This window comes from Spermophilus citellus (assembly GCF_964194105.1).
Source record: "Spermophilus citellus genome assembly, chromosome: 18".
Classification (NCBI taxonomy): domain Eukaryota; kingdom Metazoa; phylum Chordata; class Mammalia; order Rodentia; family Sciuridae; genus Spermophilus; species Spermophilus citellus.
This window is the reverse complement of record NC_138200.1, coordinates 60,219,016-60,239,853: the sequence shown is the minus strand read 5'-3', so window position 1 is coordinate 60,239,853 and position 20,838 is coordinate 60,219,016. Positions and strand designations below refer to the sequence as shown.

Here is a 20,838-nt window from a genome sequence, read left to right as displayed (position 1 = left end):
ATTATAAAGGAATTGTATCAGAGTTTCTGATTTCAGCTAATAAGTTGATCATCATGGGGGAGAAATTTTTAGATCACACTAGCCTTACGTATGAACTGTTCTTAAATAACTTGTAATCAATGATCTTCTCTCTGCACCTACCTCCTACTCACTTCTGAATTCCCATGCCATAGTTGCATGATTGGAGGCAAGAAAAACATTTTGCAATTTTAAATTCTAGAAGTTGACTGCCCTATCACTTTAGCTTAGGAATCCTGACCAAGATTTTCTAACTCTTAAAGCATGTAGCAGATCCACCATTATTTGATCTTTGTGGCCTAGAAATAATATCTTACAGCACTTAGCATTCTTTAAAGTCCTCTGGGTGAATTTTATAGCACTCTGTCGTATCTCATTTTTGTCTTTCTGTGTCTTACGATTTCAATGCCCGTTTCTCACTGGGGTCCCTGAATTCTCAGTGCATCTCTCGGCTCTCTCTGGTTGTAATTTGGAAAGTGGACCCGCAGCTGGGTGGTCTTCTGCATTCCCTTTCAGCTTTGGCATGATTCACGATGGTGAGGGGAACCCCTGCAAGAAGGCGGAAGGCAACATCATGTCTCCCACGCTGACCGGGAACAACGGGGTGTTTTCATGGTCTTCCTGCAGCCGACAGTATCTCAAGAAATTCCTTAGGTAAGAGGCTAATGCAGGACGGCGCTCCAGGGCTGGAGTGGTGGCAGGAAAGAGTGTCAACAGGTGTGAAAACAAACCCCAGTAGAAGTGTCTTTTGCCCTCCATGAGCAGAAAGACCAGCAATTCCATTGATGGTGTCTTGGCCTCACACTGGGCTAAATACTCGCCACACACTGCCATGTGCACTCCCCTTAGGGGTCCTACTACTGTCTCCCCCATAGAGTAGAGGAAATGAGTCTTCAGTTAATGGCATTGCTGAAGTGCTACACTCAGTGCCCTGCAAATGGAGGACTCACACCAGGCCTACTCTGACTTCAAGATCTGCACTCAGAACCCCATCTCTCTCTTCTCTCTGACTTCCAGAGACTGCTGGACATACTGCCTTTTCACTGTAATTATTTTAATCGGATCAGTTTGTCTTGGAGTTATAAAAAGTGCTCCAATGATATATTTTTTTAAATGAATAGAACATTTTCTTGATTGACTTTTATTTGAAATGGCATGGGCTAGCTGTATGTCCAAAAGACATCCAAAGGAGTTAGCACTGTGTAAAATCCTTTTGATAACTCGGAACTCCCAGACTGCTTGAGCAAAAGCAGGAGTTTTTTGATTCACATTAAACAATGAATGCTAAGTTCAATTATATGTATGTAGGTGAACCTTTTTAATCTGTGTTGACCCACATGAGCTCTTAGGTTCTGATCCTGTTTCTTTTTGACCAGATGTTAGTGAAGTTTCTTTGGGAACAGACATTTTTTGATTCTTTTTGACCCATACAAATGTATATTATTTGCAAATGTTCACAGAATTAGCATAGGCAAGGCAAAGTAAATTCAAGGCCATCTAAACAAATGAGGACCCTAGGACAGAAAAAAAATTTAATAAATGTTTTGCTCACAATAAGCTTTGCCACATAGATTTTCTTATTAGTTTTCATTTTATTATTTGGGGCCTGAAATTATCTATTCCAAGAATGGAATCAAGAAATATTATAATTCATAATTGACTTGATGTAGATGGAATTTTCATCACTAATATGTTACTGTTAAATGGTTTGTGTTAGTAATAATAGCAACAGCTTCTAACTTTTCTTACAGTGCTGTTAAGCCATTACATTTCCTTGTTTGATTTGTGTATTAACTCTCACGGGCGTCATTGTCATTAACAGGGGGCCTGAGAATTCTACAACTTGGTCTTGCACGCATGGTCCATAGGACCCCTTTCTGTCTGATTCCAAAATTGCATTTACCCACCCATGTGAGTTAACCTCTCTGTGATACCACAGTTTAATTACTTAAGTGGAGATAATGTGCTTTCTAAGAACACACACATCAAGACTGATTTTTGTCCCTAACTTCCCAATTCAACAAACCTCAGACATTTTTTTTCCTTCATGTCTAACATGCCCTCCTCCTGGTTTTCCCAGTAACCTTATTTATTTATTTGTGTTTGCAAAGCTTATTTGAGGTAAAGTGCATCTTTGACCTCTGCCTCACCATCTATAAAAAGCACGACATGATTTAAAGCTCTACAAAGTCAGGTACTGTCTCTGTCTGGTTTGTTTTGTATACCTTTAGGGCTTGGCCTAATGCTTGCCAGGGAGAGGGCACTCAATATAAATGTGTTCAACATTGCTGAACAAGATCGTCGGGTTGAGTTCTACATGTTTACCTTTCCCATCCAGTCCCAAGCCACATCAACTTCTAGCACCTATCACACCCCTGATGGCTGTGCACATTCCTTCCCCAGGACAGGACCCACCCTTTGCAATAGTTGTGCACTTTAATGTTAAACATACCCATTTCTTTAGCCTTGTTAGATTTTTCTTTGCATGACTGCATTCAGAGGGGTACTGTTTTAAGCGGAAAGATCACAGATCAACAGAGTAATTAAAAGCCATGTGTTATCATTACAGCACACCTCAGGCTGGATGTCTAGTGGATGAGCCCAAACAAACAGGACAGTATAAATATCCGGACAAACTACCAGGACAGATTTATGATGCCGACACACAGTGCAAGTGGCAATTTGGAGCAAAAGCCAAGTTATGCAGCCTTGGTTTTGTGAAGGTATGTTGCTTGTGATTTCAAACTTACATTAAGATTCTGCAGTGCATCAATGTACCTACCCAAAGGATAAACATTTGGCTTGCTGAGGCCAAAGGTTAGAGTCTGGGTTATCTCTCAAATGTCAGTTGTTTGGCATGATAATTAAGTGGCAATTTTACTGTCAACGATTTATCCAGACTTATCCCCCATAGACCAGGCCTGGTTTCAATACCACTTGACTGTATCCTTGGAAGCAAATTCCTCCTCCTTGGATGAATAATGTATCCCTAGCTGTAAATATGGGAACAATAGCTTTTGCCAGCTGCTAATCATTGCTTTTGTTCTCTTCCTGTTCATATTTCCTTTAATATAGTATACTTAAAATCATCACCACCCCACATGCTTTTTATAGTACAAGGAAACTGTTATTGGCAGTCAAATGTTTTGGGTATGTAAAAATACACAGTGTATCTTGAGTAGGCTTAGTGAGATTATTAAGTATTTTTTAAAAAATTGTGAAAATAATAAATGGGAAAATGCAGAAGCCCAGGATGTAGAAATGAGAGCAACCTCATTTCAGTTGGTCAAGAATTGCATTGAGAGAGTTACGGTACATGAATAAAGAGTAGGATTGCTTTTAGGTTGGTTTGTTTTCAGTGTCCAGTGAAAAACATTGAAGTCCTAGGTACTTAGATACAGGGAACTATGAAGGTTTATAGCTTCTCTTTCTCCTTCTATTATTCCTCTCCTTTCTCCTCCTCTTCCTCTTTGCCTAATTTCTCCCCTCCCACCACCACCAATACTAGTGTCCTCACCATTGTAACAACATCATAATTACCAATAGCACCCTCACCATTTCTGTTCACCACCACCATCATTCACCATTACCACTATGATTATTCACCATCACCACCACTACCATCCCACCTGTCACCTACGCCACCTTCCACCCTCCCTCACTACCAGCATCTCTATTAACACTACTACCCACTTTTATTTTCAGCAGTTTCTAAGTGAACCTCTGTTCCACACAAGGCATTTGCTTAGAGATTTATCTCACTTGACTTCAATCTTCCCCCAAAATCTTTGAAGTAAAAATTATGACCGCTTTTCACCTGGAGCTGAGAGAAGATATTTAATTTGCTCAAAACCACAAAACTTGTATATGGTGAAACCTTAACAAAACAAACCATGCACGTTGACATTGTTTTCTTCTCTCAACTGGCGAGCACCAGGTTTTCCTAAACTAACATTCAGTCATTAACAACTACCTTCACGATGTCTGTATTTTTTCCACATTTTTATTGGTTCATTGAAGTTGTACATAATGGTGGGATTGGTATGTTTCTGTATTTTTATTCACTTAAATCAACTTACTTTCAAAATAGAAGTTGAACCCTAAAAAAAAAATCTATCAAATCATGGATTTGATATGGGGCTATATGTTTTAATGCAATTTGAGTATACGACAGTTAAAGTTTATCTGGTTCCTCGTGTGTGTGTGTGTGTGTGTGTGTGTGTATGTGTGTGTCTGTCTGTATGTCTCCATGTGTCCCCATGTCCTCCACACCACATAGACTTGACTTCAGCAAACGCTGGTATATCATGTAAAGTTACTAGATTTACAGCTGTTGCTATTTGCCTTTTGAGACTTTTGTCTCTTTGCCTGTCACTTCATTCAAGAGGATTCATTATTTTTCTCAATCATCCATCAGATTTGTATAACGCATTTCCTAAGTAGCAAGGGCAGAATTAGTTGTGAGTATTTGTTTAGAAATACAAAAAAAAGTTCCTAAAATTACTCTCATTCTTTCAGGATCATGCATGCAGCAAGCGCTTGTGGAGTGTCTGCTCTGGGCCAGGCAGTGTGCAGGGCTTAAGCAACCATTCTTAAATAATAGATTTTTTTTTTCTGAAAACCACCCCCACCCCCATATTTTTAAAAGACAGTATGTCAGTCTGAGGGTCTTCCCTGGGAAGCAGAACAAGGGGAAATGGAATTTCCAAACTAGAAGATGGACTAAAATGATGAGAGGCACAGAGACAAGGATGTCTGGGGCAGGGGGTGGGGGTTAGTGAGACTTACTTAAGAGATAAGGTGGTGTTGAGGGAAAATGAGGCAGGCAGACCTGGTTGGTGGATCCTGAGTGTGGGTTCCTCCCCCACAGCCTCGCTTTCTATATCATTCCTAACCCGAAGTATAACCTGAGTCACGGCCACACACTCTGAGGATCCTAAATGGGCCCCGCTGGGCTCTAATCAGAAAGGGTTTCTAGAGCAACTGAACCTGTTTGTCCTGCTCCAGCAGGACAGCAGGAGATCACATTATCCAAGGGCCTGCATTAGCCCATCATGACTTTCTACCCCTTCAGTTTGCCACCTTTTTCCTTTAATCCATGACTCAGAGAAAGGCAGTTTTGCGTAGTCGTTAGAAGCACCAAAACAAACACCAGAGACGGTTCTCAAGTGTCTTCTCCAACCTGCAGATAGTTTGTCAGCATCACCTGGGACTTGTTAGAAATGCAAATACTTAAGTAAACTTCTCTATTTTAGAAAAGATTCTGGTTGATTCTGATGCAAGTTCAATGTTGAGAACCAGAGGTAGATGACCTTCAATGTTAAACACACACACACACACACACACACACTCTCTCTCTCTCTCTCTCTCTCTCTCTCTGACAATTTCAAACTAAACAGACCTGGGTTTAGGGTTTTAATCTACCAGTTGCTAGAATCATCACTTGGGCAAGTGACTCTGCTTCCCTCAGCCTTAGAGTACACATGCACAAGGAGAAGGTAATATTTATTAGTTCTTCCCTGGAAAACCTGTGGGGATTAACCTCTTGATGCATTTGTATCACTGGGTAGGAATGAGGTGGCTTCCTCTTGCTGTCTTCCCTCTGTCTTCAGCATTGTCATTACCATTACACTTGATTCTGCTTTCACAGCAGCTGCCTTGTAAAAGGGTCTGAAGACAGCTGTTTTTATTACTTGTTCCCACTTCCCCTCTTCTTTCAGCCTCAAATTTTCTGGGTATCTGGCACATAACACTTGATTTTTGTTCCCATCCAAAGTGTTTGTATTAGTCAGTATTTCTTTGCTATAACAAAATTCCTGAGGCAGTCTATTTGAAGAATGAGAAGTTGCTTTAGCTACAGTTTTGGAGGTTCATGGGTATGGTACTGGCATTAGCTCAGCTCTGATGAGGACCCTGTTTTCTGCATCCCATCATTGGTGGATGGAAAACTCAGGACATGTGTGGAGGCAAGCAATTGACATTGATAAATAGCAAGCCAGATAGGCTGGATGGGGTCAGGTTCAGGATTGTCTAAGAATCCTCTCTCCAAAACTAACCAGAATTCCATGAGAAATACCTTCATCTCTTTTAAGGGCACACTCACAACTGACCCGATGACTTCCTACCCAGTCCCACCTCTTAGTTCCAACATCTCCACACCAAAGACCAAACTCCCCACACATGGACTCTTGGGGGACAAACCACACCTAAGCCATAGCAGTGTTGATGAAAATGAGTTGTTAATCTGGCTAATAGTCCATGTTAGTTGGGCAGACCTACAGGAGGGTTACTTCTGTATCCTCTGGGGAGGACATCCACTTGGTTATTACACACTCAGAAATGTTTCCTGGCTCAGAGAGTGATTGATGCTGTGAGTCAGAGGTCCATGCATGGCAGGGGAGTCCAATCAGTACTTCCATGCTGGTACTGCCCCAAGTTAGAAATGGGAAGCTGACCAGCTGCTCCATCTTTTGGTTTATACTGTGGGTGGGCAGGCAGCACTATTCTGTCATATAGCAAGGTCTGTTGTGTTTGCTTATAGGCCCACTGAGAGAATTTGAAGCTAAAAGGAAATTGTGGGGAAGGTATTTTAATTCTAGTGAATGTTTTGGGACCATTGTCTCAGAAAGCATTCTCTTTGAAGGATCGTAGGATGTGTATGTGTTTCTTCTTCTAAGAATGTGACACTGGGATTAAAGAATGGAGGAGAAATAGAAACTTCCTAGTATCTCATCACGCCCCCTTTGTAATATACCAAATTTATTACATCATGCTTCAGTGTCTCCTGACTTCCCCCACATACTTATGTTCCGACAATATTGATGTCCTTGTAAGGGTTCCAAGTGTTTCCTCTCTCCTATGCCCAAGGCCTTGTCTGTGTATTTCCCCATCTTAGAACACTGCATGGTCACCGGAGGGAGGAACACCTCATCATTTTGTGTTGTTGTTGAAGATTCAGCTCAAGAGTTACCTCCTTTATCCCCCACGGAGACTGGAACATTCCTTTCTCTGGGCTTTCTCTCCATCCTCTGTGTTAGCCTTACCACCTTGTCACCATCTGTGTCCTTGCCCAGTGGGTGTGGGTGCCTAGCATGGCAGACAGGATCGCAGGTGCTCAGTGTGCATTTCTGGATTAGCAATGAGGACTGGAGCCCACATCTTTTTGGCACAATTCCTGTTTCCGTGGAGTGGAAGAGGATGCTGTCTTTTCTCATCCTTCCTCAAGGAAGCAGGCTTGATTTGTCTGAGCAAGAAGGTGAGCCTGCGCACCAGAGGAGCTTCTCAGCATCCTGTGTTTGTGCTCTTGCCTCCAGGAAGCATGCTTCTCTCCCAGAATCCTCTAGGGGGTCTGCCTTGGATGGAGATTTGTGTCTGTCTGCAAATGGGGAGGGCTAGTTAGTTTAACACAGCATTAGGAGACCATTTGGCCACAGGTCTCAGCCACTTTCTCCAATTCATCTTCAGCTGTGTATAATAAGATGATTATTTTGATCTTCGTTTGCCTGACTCCAGTGTCTTATTTGTCTACTGGTAGAATAGATAGGGGCATTATTTATTGTTGCTTTTCAATCCAACAGTAAGGAAATTGAAGTTAATTATCTAGCCACGATCAGGCAGAAAGTGCCAGTGGACAAGAAGACAAAAGCCCAGGTTTTAGAGTCAAAATTGTGATGAAATTGAATTTATTTTGAATGAATTTTTAGTAAATGGAGGACAGACATTTCTTTGTATAAGAATAGCTGTATGTATTCAGTTTTTTTTTTGTACAACAATGCTGCAAACACATTATATACATTAGGTGTATATAAACACATTATATACATAGGTGTGTGTGTGTGTGTGATATGTGTGTATACACACATATCACACACACACATATTACTACTTTCATTCATCTGTACCTTTGGAATATGCACTGTTATCCACACTTTTCCTGTTAAGATATAAATGTTTTGCTCATGTTTACAAAACCAGCAAATGGCAGAACTAGATTAGATCTTGGCAGCTCATGCTTTTGACCACATCTAATGCCTCTCCCTTATCTATCTGGAGAATACAGAATGGTACCAGTGCCCATCCCCTTAGGAAAAAAAAAACAATAAGGAAAGGGTACCAAAACACTTCAATGGCCCATCACAAAAGAAGGTCAACAGAAAACATTCTACAGTCTACGGACACATAAAATGGTGCTCAATCTTAGTTATCAGAAGGACACATAATAAGTCACAGTGAAAGCCAACTGCACACCCACTGGCAATACCAAATGTCATCAAGCACATGAAACAACTGGAACTCTTTCTGTTGCTGATGAGTGTGGAAAATGGCGCAATTACTTTGAGAAAAGGTGTGGCAGTGTATTTTTAACATGGAAAATTAATTATACCTTTATATTCTGATCCAGCAAATCCACTCCAAGGTATTTACCTTACAGAAATAAAAGACTATGATCACAAAACACTGGGAGCAATTGGAATATCCTTCAAAAGGTGAATGGATGAACACATTCTGGTGTATTTGTACAATGAAACTCTAGTCATCATTAAAAAAAAAACTATTGATTCACACAAAAGCATGAATGAGTTTTTTAAAAATTAAGCAAAATGCTATAAAAGAATCCATTTGGAAAATTCTATTTATATGGCATTTAAGAAAAAACATCACTAATCTATGGTGTCAGAAATCAGAACACTGGTTTCCTCTTGGAAATTTTGGGGGTGATGTGAATGTTCTGTCCTGATTATGGCGTTGTCTACAGTGGCATATGTATTCTGTCAAGACTCCTAGAACCATTTGTTAAAATGGGTGCATATTATTATAGTAAATTATACTTCCGTAAACTGGATTTTTAAAAATGATACCAGTGACAATTTTTGTTGATTGTTACTTTTTAATTGTTAACTGCTACTTTTTAATTATTGCTTAGCTTAAAAGTTTGAGCAAATGAGTTTAAACATAAGTGAGTTTAAATCCAGGGCAACCAGAGACTTACCTGCTAAAGGCAACTGAGGAATTTGCTGAACTTCTCTTGAGCCTCTGCTTTCCCATGAGCACATCAGAGGCAAGGATTGTGACCTTCCTCACAGGGTCAGGATGAGCCTGATGCAGAGAAATAATTCAGGGAAAACTCTGTTCAGCAGCATAGTTTGTCAGGTTCTCTTACGTTTTTAAAATTGACGATTGCCCTTAAGTATTCCAGAGTTGTCATGACTAATGAAGGTGACTTGTATTTATAAAGTCAACAATTTTCATTCGTATGCTGATTTACTTAACAATATTTATTAAAGTCTGCCTTGTCCCAGACATTATTCTTGGGATGTGTCAGAGGAAAAAGCAAAGTTCCTTACCCACATAGCAATGAATTGTAATGGGAAGGAAAATGGTACACAGAAGACACTGCAAATAAGTAAATGGTGTAGTAAGTAAAGTCAGAAGTGCTGAGTAAGTCAGGAGCGGGATAAGAGAAACTGGGAGGCTGATTGCATGGTGACTGGTTAAGGTTTTCATTGTGTAGTGATATGAGGTGAAACTTGGGCCAAGACTTCATGGAGGTAAGAAAGTGTTAGGTATTTAGATAGTAGGTAAAGTAGAACAGGCAGCGCAAAGGCCTAAATTTGGAGGTGTTTGCAGAACAATGCATAGCCAGTGTGGATAGAGCAAAATGGTAAAGGTGACCCGATGATATGTGGCTTGGCAGAGGATAATAAGGACTTTGGATTTTTCTAAGTGAAGTCGGAGACATTGCATAGTTTTGAGCTGAGAAATGCCATGAGCTGACCTGATGTGGAAGGATGTCTAGCTCAGTGCTGTCCTCTAGAACTTTCTGTAGTGGTGGGAATGTTCAACATCCAATATGGTAGCCACTTACCACATCTGCCTCGTAGGAACTTGAAATGTGACTAGTGTCACTGACTGAGGAAGTGCATCTTTTATTCATTTAAAGTGATCTGAATTCGGTTTTAATGAGCCGCTTGTAGCTATGGGCTACAGTACTGGACAGCACTATGTTGAGAATGAACTAGAAAGGATGGGGAAAGACAGAACGTGAGGCCCATGAAAGGTGTGGTGGTGAGCCTCTTCAAGGTGGCTTGGGACAGGGAGCAGTATAAGTGGAGATAATTGTTCATATTCTAGAAATGGTGTGAAGGTACAGCCCATGTGATTTCAAGATCTAGCGCCAGATTTTCTGATAGAACGTGAGAGAAAGAGAGGAGTTAGAGATGATGGCAGGATTTGGGGCCTGAATCTCTGGAAGGCTGGAGATACCAAGACGCGGGATGGAAAAGGCTGAACATGGAACAGGTGTCCGGGGCTGGCAAGGAATTCAGTTCTGGATGCGTGAAGTTTGAGATGTTTTATAAAATTTGATTTTCAGAAGCTATTCACATTTTCAGCATGTTGGGGTTTTATGTGAAGGGATGTACGTCCTGGAATTTAACCAGAGAACATGTGATCAGCAAGGGACAGAGGATGGAGAGCCCGGGACTCTTTCCTTAAAAATGTGGTCTCCTTCAGCAAAATCATATCCAGGCAGCATGAGACCTTGGGGTCTCTGTGGTTATTTCCTTTTCCCTGAAATTATGACTTAAGTCCAGGTAATTATAGATAAGGAAAAGTTAGTTGAATAGTCTCGAAAAAGGAAAAAGGGAGGTACACACAACAAAAGCACAAACTCGCCTCTCTGTTTACTTTGAAAGGGAGCTTTCTCGGGGGCATTCACGGTCACCAGAGCATACAGTTGGCTGTAATTACATTTGACTTCTGCTCTTCACCGCAGGAGAAATAACATGTTCATGCAGCCTGTATGAGTTCACTCCAGAGCCTTTGTGTGTGTGTGTGTTTGGTTTGTTTGGTTGGTTTTGCTTTATCTCTCGGGTCCTCTCCGGCTGCCCCTTCTCTCAGCCTCATGGCTTGGCATTGCCTGTGGCAGCCAGGACAGGCATTTGCCTGTGCTACATGTGCTGGGGGTATAGGTTACAGCTTTCCTCTGGCTGCAAGAAAGAAGATAACTTAATTCTGAAAGCCCTTCTCAGGGTGGCTTCAATTGTCTCAATGGCTGGGTCCTCTCGCTCCTCCAGTTTGACTTAGAGTCTGCTCTCTTTTCCACATTATGTGGATCCCTGGACCCCAGGGTCACTTGATATGGAGACACGCGGAGGTGGCCACCCTAATGGTAACTGTGTTGAGGGCTGCCTCCTGCTTTCTAATGTCAGCAGCAGTTCAGAGAAAGATGTATGTATTTTGTCTTAGGAGCTCTTCTGGGATTTGCAAATGTTATGTGAGCCCCTGTCTGAGGCTGCTGCGGGGGGTTGTGTTTCTAAACAGTGACGTGGATTTTCTTCCATTCTCTTTTGAAGGAAAGATTTTTATGATTTACAAGGTCAAGATCACCACATATACTTCTGGTTTCTCTGTTTTCTTTTTTTCATCCTAGAGAAAGCTTGTGTGTGTGTGTGTGTGTGTGTGTGTGTGTGTGTGTAACATTACCAAGCATGTTCTGGCCATATTTTCTAGTCGTGAAATCTATATTAATTTGAATGCTTGGGGGAATTGGGTGTTTGGTGGATTGAATTTTCACCGTCACAACAAGAAACCACAAAAGTCATCTCATACTCTCCTGGTGGTGAATCCCCCCACCCCAATCGGTGAGTTCCCATTTCGACCTTTGTGAACAGAATGTGGCAAAATGCCATCACTTTGATGTTCTGGGATGTTTGTGACATTCCTTTGGTGGCCTAGTTCTGAGTAGCGACTTGGACAGGTAGAACTGGAAGTCTCCTGGTCCTGGTTCAGTCCCTTGACTCTGTAGGTTGGGAACTGAGGCCTGAAGCACTTGAGAGCTTTCCAACATCCATTCCCAGCAAGCCCAGGTCTAGAGCGATGGTGGAGACCCTGGATTCTGGAGTATGAGGCCAGTTCTAGTGCCAAGTGCCACAGCTTTGAGAGTGTCCGTAGCTTGCTCAGCCTCTTCAGCTGCATGAATTTAGATGAGGCAGACTTTCGCCACTACAATGGTGGTGCTCCTGTTAATTTCCAGTTGGTGTCGTAAGCTTAGTGTGACATCCAGCAACAGAAATTTGTTATGTTGTTATTCTGGAGGCAGACACTGGAAAAGGCTAACAGCAGGGGTGGGTGGGGATGTGTTTGTTCCCTGTGATCTTATCTGGGAGAACCTATTTTCTTGGCTTTTCCAGCTTCTAAAAGCCACCTTGACTCACAGCTTCTTCCTCCACCTTCAGAGCCAGCCTCCTCCTCCTCTTGCACCCCCTCAAGCTCTCATTTCTCCATCTCCACTTTCCCATTTAAAAACCTGCAACTACATTGGGTCTACATGGATAATTACAGAGTCTGTTCATCTCAAGGTTGTTTGATGAGCAGCCTCAGTTCCACCTGCAGCTCTAATTCTCCTTTGTCATATAAACTCACATAGTCACGGGTTCTAGGGATTGCCATGTGAGCCCTTTTCTGCCCACCACAGTCTAGCAGGATAACTGAAATGGTTTCATAGGTCTAGTGTGAGAATGAAATGATCTAGATAATTAAACTTTGTGATCAAAGATAAAGAAAGGAATGACAATGATGATAATGGATAACACTGTGGGCCAGGCAGGCTAACCATTTTGCATGCATCATATGGTTTATCTCTGAGGACAGCTCCGTGGAGTCAAGTGCTAATTTTATCACTTTTTTATGGGGAAAACAGAGGAAACTATAGCTTTCAGGAATTCTTAAACGCATCCCTAGAGCACACATCCTGGAATTCCAGAAGAAGGATTTGAATCAGAATTGCTTTATTCCCATTTTGATCTATTCTGCTGCACTGTTTATTACTGTCATTAGAACCCAGATGTCTTTGGTCTAATCCAAGGGTTCTCTAAATAAACTGCCACTGCCTCCCAGTTGCTAAACACATGACCACACTGTGGTTAAAACAAACAGCTTCTGCAGTTGCTAGAGCATTTGGCCTTTACCAACTCCACCTGCCTCTCCTTTCTGAATAATTTGTCTGATTTCAGTCACCACCTCAAAATATAATATTGTGTACAAAAGCTTTGAATATTTTCATTTTTTTCTTGCATTACCACCCTTACCAGTCCCTTCTTGCCTTTCAGGACATTTGCAAATCACTTTGGTGCCACCGAGTGGGCCACAGGTGTGAGACCAAGTTCATGCCTGCAGCGGAAGGGACCATGTGTGGCTTGAGTATGGTAAACTGCATACTTGTTAGTTTTGGGCTCTGGAAACTTGATGAGGCATAGACCCAGACTCTTTGCGTGGTGACCTCTGAATGGAGTGCTTTGGCTGCATATACTTTCTGCCTTCTCTTTAAAATGATGAGCATTATTCAGCAGTGATTACCAATCTGAATGCTAATATAACCGTCAGTTCAATTGTTGAAGCAGATTTTTTTTTGCCTTTGTTTTTCTTCTTTTAGATGGAGTCTGGAGTTGAAATCTATTTGAATGAGCTAGTAGGTTTCATTGCACTCCACTTGCCTTTTAAGCTTGATGCCGTAGGTAAGAGTCTCAGGGAGCACATGTTCCCATAAGTAGCAAAGAAATGACTGCCTCTCCAGACCAAGGCCTCTGCCACTCAGTTCACCTCACAGGAGCTGCCTTGGACCTTCTGACATGCTTCAGAGGTGCCCATCACTTAGAGTTACATTGCTATTGAAGGGTAAGAGGCATCTCCATTCACAAGTGCCAAAAAGACTTTTTGCTTGTGAGCAATAGTCCCTTCTGTTATGGAAGATTATGGCAGACCTCTGTGTTTTGAAGGAAACATTCTCAGGTATTAGCCTCTCTTTTTCTTCCCCTTCCCCAGCAGAGTCTGTAGGGAAAGTTCACTTGGATAAGTGTTAGTCAGCTTTTCATCACCGTGACAAAAATATCTGGGAACATCCACTTAGAGAAGGAAATATTTATTTTGGCTCATGGTTTCAGTGGCTTCTGTCCATGGTTGGTAGGCTGCTGGCTCCATTGTTTTGGGCCTGAGATGAGGCAGATGAACATGATGGCGGAAGGGTGGAAAGAAGAAAGCTGCTCAGCTCATGGCAGTGGGAAGGAAAGATGGAAGGCGGCAGTAACAATAAATACTTCCAGAGTCCACCCCAGTAACTCACTTCCTTCAACCAGGTCCCCACTTCCTATGGCATCCATCACCTTCCAGTAGTACAACTCTGGACAGTAGTACCTTGGGGACCAAGCCTTCAATACATAAGTCTCTTGGGGGACACTTCATTATTTAAACCATAAGAAGGTACCAGTAAGTGGTCCTGATTTGGAGAGTTCACTTGAAAAACCGAACATGTGCTACAAATGATAACATGTCAGCGGTTTACAGATCTTTGTTTTTGACTCTTCTAAGTCAACACAAGCCTGTGCAGACAAATTGGCCATTTAAACTGAATTCAATTTCTGTGCAATCTTTTCAGTACTAGATATTGGGGAGAGGAGACTCTGAGGATATAGAAGTGAATAAAACTCAGCTATAACCTTTCAAGAATTCACAGTCCAGCAGAGAAAGCTATGCAGAGGCAGTAATTCCAACTCCCTTTAATGCATATCTTCTATAAGCACCAGTGGCTACCGAAGCCTGGATGAATGAAATTGAACCTTGCTCAGGATTAGGTATGCTTTGGGGATTCACTGTTGTGAGTGGGTTCTCCTGGGCCTACACTGGAGTGGAGTATCTTCAGTTGGAGAAGAGAAAGAAGAGACTTTTGAGGGAAAGGCCAAAAGTAGCAGCAGAGCATAGACACAGCAAATGAAAATAAGTGGGTGGTCAGCAAATGTATTTTTTATATTTATTAAGGCATTTATTCAACATCTCTTGGAAGGTATATAATATTTATATTTTAAAGAAAATACATTTTTAAAAATTGAAGTTATGTGCAATTTTTAATCAGATGTACTGCTCTTAGGAGATCCCAATAAGGATTCTCATTAAAAATGCTTATAGAAGTTTTATAGCTGTGATGATACAAAGCAATGGGTTAATTAATCAAATAGTTAAAAGTAACTATTCAAGCCAATTTAATTTTGAAGACTGAACTTGTAACTTGAGAATTAATAGATGATTTTCATTAAAAGAAAAAAAATCAACCTAGCATCAATAAACATGGGAAGGGCATATATAAGAAGAGATTAATATAAATAAGGGAAATATATGATGTATAACAAGGCATAAGATTTAATATATAAATACATTAGGAACCTCTGTTCCACAGGGACTAAAATGCACTTGGATTAGACTTCAGTAAACAGAACAGGAGATGAGTCAGACCAGAAGTTACGAAACCAATGGCCTAGTGCCACCATCCCCCACCCCCATTATTTTGAAATGGGGGGGTGGGGTGTATGATCATGCTCTGAGGAAAACCCGCCAACATGAGGTCACCCTCAGCAGAAAGCATCCCCATTTGCCATCACTCCTGTGTAATAATGACTGCATTCTGGTACATATGCTCTTGTGACTCCTCCTTCCGCGGAGAGCGGAATTGTAATGAATGAGACTGTTCACCCCATAAAGGCTGAGGGTACCGTTGCTTCGTGTTTTATCTGGAGTGTCAGGGGCAGTGTGGCAGCTGGTCAGAATTTTGTTTCTTTCTAACCAGAACTCAACCTATCCTACCCCATCCTTAGGCAGTCCCCTGTCCTTCAGTGATGATTCTTACTATGACTATTCAGAAAATAATTGAGAATGAAAGCCAGGTACTTTCATCTCAAGATGTGTGTGCCAGGAAAGAAAGATGCATACATGCTTTCTATGAAAAGGTATTGCTGTAAGTCATGGCTGTTCAGTTTGATATTAGAAGTACTGCCAGAAATATATATATGAGTAGTTGGATAAAATTGTGGGTGTATCTGTTTAGTATTTATATCTTATACAAAGATTTTCTATACACATGTGGATACTGGCATGTATGTGGACATTCCTCCACGTTCCTACCTTCTAAACTCATTGGAAAGCCAGGTAGATCAAGTTAGCAGCAGTCTAACCTAATACTGGGATAAATACTGAAATCATAGAAAGTCCAATTAGTTGAATGACTGGAGCAGATCTAAAAAAAAAAAAAACTTACTAATTTCCAAAAACGAAATTAGATTAAAAATTAAGATATGTGGATCAGTAATTTGCCTCAGAGTCAAAGGTAGGATGAGTTCTATTTAGGAACCTTGGCTGCTGAGTCCAATCCAGTCCCCGCTATTAGGTAGTTATTTGGGTAACTGTGTGACTAAGCAAGTTAGCATTTCTTTCCTAAATTTCTCTAACTCCTAAGTGCCGTGCAAGGCTTCTATGAGATTTTAATGTGAAGTTCCTTGTCCCCACTGATGGTCAACTGCAGCTGCTGTGGCTGCTGCACGTGTTGCTGGCTGGTATCAGCCACTGAACCCAGTCCAATAGAGGCCCTGTGATCCCTGGTAGGGAAGAGGCATGCTTATTTGAGGGATAAAACCCTCAAATTACCGATTGCTTTCCTCCATAAAGTTCTCAACAATGTTATATGGTTTCATGCAAACTCTGCAGTGGCAATTAATCCAGGGAAAAGAAAAAATTAAAAACAGAAGAATTAATCAGCACAAGGCAAGAAGTTGAAGAAAGAAAGCAATATCTTAACCCAGACAAAGTGCTCTGGCAACCAAGCCACACAATCCACAGCTACAACGCCCAAGGTGTCACAAGGGAAAAGTGAAGATTTAAAAGTAAAAAAAAAAAAAACCCATAATTTTGTAACTGAACCCCCATTCCTCCGCAAAACCTGGCATGGTCCAAACCCAACCTTTTGGATCTAATTGCAGAGGCTTTTGGGAAAGTGTGCAGTGTGCTAAGTCATGCAGAACTTACTCATATTAAAAGCACCACAAGAAAAATATCTAGCTCCCTCCCCCCAAAAACCCTACCAGACTAATATAACCCCCAAATCCCCAAGAAGGGAGATGACCAGCAAGGTCTGAACTATGCTGCAAAGAACTCAAAGGGGAAGGTCAGCCCAGATCACAGCTCTGCCTTGTGCAGATCACGGGTGAATGAAAGACCCAGAGCTAATCCATCAGATGCCGAAAGACTTGGAAGTCATCAGATGGTCTGAGATGAGGACCTTTCATATAGTCAAAAGGGTAACATACGTTATCTGAAGACCACGATTGGTTCAGACTGGAAGTTACTTGGGTTCCTAAGAAATGCCCAATAGTGACGGTGCCCAACAAAAATATATTGTATGTCCAATTGTCTGTTTTTAGGAAATAATCATCAAAATGATCAATGCTTTGTTAATATCTTAAAATCCATTTCTCCTTGAGTGAGTGACCTGAGTTGTCCCTGGGTAGTAGCACTGTTTCTCATTGTCAAGGGAGGCCCCTTTGCAATTTTGCCCGACTCCTGGGTTGTTAGGTAGAATCTCATCCCATGTTCCACCTTGACAGTTCACGGATCATGTGAGGCTCAGCTTGTTGGTGGGAGATGCTGCTTCTGTCTAGCTAGCAGCATTTCAAAATGCAGGCAGCCAAGGTGGAGTAACTGTTAATAAAACTGCGCAGAGAAAGGGATCGATCAAGGGGTCCTGCACTCTCCTCTTTGCCCACAGACCCGTTTCTCCCATTCCTATACAGGTGTTCACATCTCCCTGTGCTTTCCCAGGTGCGCTCTGACGGGAACCGTGTCCCACGTTCTTTTCACAGTGGTGTCGGCAAGGCCAGTGTGTAAAGTTTGGGGAGCTTGGGCCCCGGCCCATCCATGGCCAGTGGTCCACCTGGTCGAAGTGGTCAGAATGTTCCAGAACTTGTGGTGGAGGAGTCAAGTATCAGGAGAGACACTGCAATAACCCCAAGTAAGGCTCCCACAGAAAGCCAGCCAGTAACACACTGGTTTTCTTCCCTCTGGGGAATAACAGTCAACCAGGATTTTACAATCTGCACACAATTGGAGGCAGGGTGGGCAGAAACCAAAACACAGAGAAGAACTTATTCCACGCATGAATGTGACCATCAAGGACAAGTCATAGCCCAAGTTCCTTTCTTAACCTACCCTGGGCTCTACAGTCATACAGTCAGGTGCCTGAGAGATTATAGAGCACAGAAGCTCAGTTGGTGGAATGCATGGCTGTGTGTCAAGCTGTGAGTTGGAGAAAATGTGCTTATTTTTGCTTTGCAGGAATGTATACCAACGTGGGCTGACTGTTCTGCCTGACTTCTCAAAAGAAACCAAAAAAAAAAAAAAAAGTTATGTGTGAAGTTTTCCAATTTTTAAATTATTGACGAGAAATTCAATTTCCTTTGAAAACAAAAAGCCACTAAGAGGACAAGTTAAATCACGTATGGATTGAAATTGGCCGATGGTCCCTGTGGGCACTCTGGTTGAGTCAGACTAGAGTCTGAATTGCCATCCATGCTCTGTGTAAATGCCGGTGTGCTTAGGTTACTGTCATATATGCTAAGTTACATGTCAGGTATTTTCCATTGCATGTGATCTAGAAAGAGCCTAGGCTTCAGACAAAGACTCCAGGTCACGTGTCTGCCACCTCTTAAATGTATGGCTTTGAGGAAATCGCTTGAACTCTCAGCTCAGGTTTGTGGGTGGAATGGAGAGACGTATGGAATACCCTGCTATGATCCTATGATGTCCTCGGGAGAACTAGAAATTGTGTCTAGAGAGTGCCTGTAACATAGGGAGCATCCAGTGGGCACTCAGAAGAAGGATCTGGGGACGGTGTGGGTTTTATTCCTCTCACCTCAAGTTCACCAGGAAGACAGGATCACGCCACAGAAGCAAAGGAGGGAGGCAGAGACATCACTGATGCTCCTGGGCCCAGAGAATGCTAATAGGGTCAGAAGAATGTGACGGGGACCTTGAAAATAGTCCAGGTGACTTCCCGATATAGTCTGAGAGATGGAAGAGCACAGGGCTTAAGAACATAGATTCCGAAGCCCCTGGGTTTGCATGCTGGCCTGCTAGCTGTGTGGCCACCCACAACAGACTCTCTCTGTTCCCAGAGTCCTAATTTGTGAGAATAGGATAATGATAGCACCTACAACAGCTAATAGTTACAGAATGTTTCGGAAGGGACTGGTATGTCATAAGCATTGCATAAATGGTAAATTGAGAATTAAATAATGCGGCGAGAGAAAAAGGAAACTTAAAGAGACAAAGGGTACTTCATCTGAGTCAGCAGGCTGAGCTGGATCAAAAAGGATTTTGTTGTTGTTGTTGTTGTTGTTGTTGTTGTTCCCCTCCCCCTCCCCCAAATTATAAGGAGCAGTTTGGAGTTAACTTGACCATGATTTGTCAAGCACTATTTGGGATATCTTGGGTTAACCTAGGGTTTTTCAGCTTCAGCACTACTGACATGAAGTGCTGGAAAATTCTTTTGTGGGGTTTGCCCTGTACATTGCAGGATAGTTAGCAGCAACTTTGTCATCTGCCCATCTGGTACTAGTAGGATCACTTTCCAACTCCCCACCCTCAAGTTGTGACAAATGACAATAATGCCAGGCATTGCCCAATGTCTTATGAGGGGCAGAATCGTCTTCCATTGAGTCGCTGGGGTCTCATCAGATCCAGTCACTGGGCATAAAGGGAGGAAGGCTTTGATGCATTTATAACTCATACCAGATTATTAAAACCACCCTTCTGAAACTTTGAACACAGCCCATGTCTTAGCTAGAATTGTTAAAAACCTTTATATTACTTTACATTTTTGAAGCATATTTCATGGATCTGGTTTTCATACATCACGAAATTTTACAATCTCACTGTTTTCCCAAAAAAGAAATAGATGACCCAGTTTAATAGCTCTGCTGGTAAAGTGCATGTGTGACGCCCCCGAGATTTAAATTAAAACCTTTCTCATATCTATGGGATGGAGAACTCTCATTATAATAGGGACTCATTTGGGAAAAAACCATATTGTAATTTCAGAGATGCCTAATAAAAGGATTAATCGCTGAAGTAATTCTACTCAGTGCAGTTTCATCATGTTGAACAAGATGGAGGATCATCAGGATAGTGTTTACTTGAACTCTGCATGAAGTCACAAAACAAGTAGAGGGTCAGCCATCCCAGGACAGCCGAATTGATTGTTCTGTCTCTGCTCTTAATTTGCCCTTTTTTTTTTAATTCCTCCCAATTTCAAGTTACTGGTTTCTTTCTTGCTTCAGTTTCAGCATTGGGTTCCTCTGTTCTCATCAGTCAGCTGACCCTTTTTATTTTCTCATCTGAGAAGCAATATGGGGCCTATTTCATTTAGTGGTGCTTTTCCCAGTACATTTTTTTATTTCATGAAACATGGATCATTCCTGCCCGGGTTATGGATTTATCAAATGGTTGAGGTTTCATAGAGTGTAAAATTTGTCTACTCCTGGAACAGCCATTACCAGCAGCACCTGTGGCCACCTCTGTTCTCTCATGTCTCTTCTAGGAGTTCTTAATTGGTCCAGTCTCAGGTTTCTATTGTCTCACAAAATACTTCTTTAGACATTTGTTCCCAGTCTGGTGGATGGTGACACATGGATTGAAATCAGTTGTTTTACCGATGGCAGCTGGATAGGGGAGTCAGAGGATGCTGATCACAGAAGCAGCCCCTGCCTGGGCACCATGCTGCAAAAGGCAGACTCGGACCAGATCCCCAGTCTTAACCCTTTGGCATCTTTTTCTGGTTGCTACACCGTGAGAAAGCCTGGGTGTTTTAGTTCAGCGTTTTTCACTGCTGTGACTAAAAGGACCCCGACCAGATCAACTGTAGAGGAGGAAAAGGTTATCAGAGGGCTCATGGTTTCAGAGGTCTGAGTCCATAGAAGTCCAGCTCCATTCCTCGAGGCTGGAGGT

At 42.0% G+C, this 20,838-nt stretch overlaps 1 protein-coding gene across 1 annotated transcript in view; it reads left to right on the top strand.

The window, feature by feature from the left end:
* ADAMTS18 (ADAM metallopeptidase with thrombospondin type 1 motif 18) overlaps window positions 1-20,838 on the top strand; it is a 618,263-nt gene that overhangs the window by 542,000 nt on the left and 55,425 nt on the right. Inside the window, exons 10-13 of the mRNA XM_081275079.1 lie at window positions 535-672; window positions 2,588-2,741; window positions 13,128-13,223; window positions 17,697-17,845. Of these exons, the coding sequence (XP_081131205.1) occupies window positions 535-672; window positions 2,588-2,741; window positions 13,128-13,223; window positions 17,697-17,845 (537 nt within the window). The remainder of the gene's footprint in view (window positions 1-534; window positions 673-2,587; window positions 2,742-13,127; window positions 13,224-17,696; window positions 17,846-20,838) is intronic.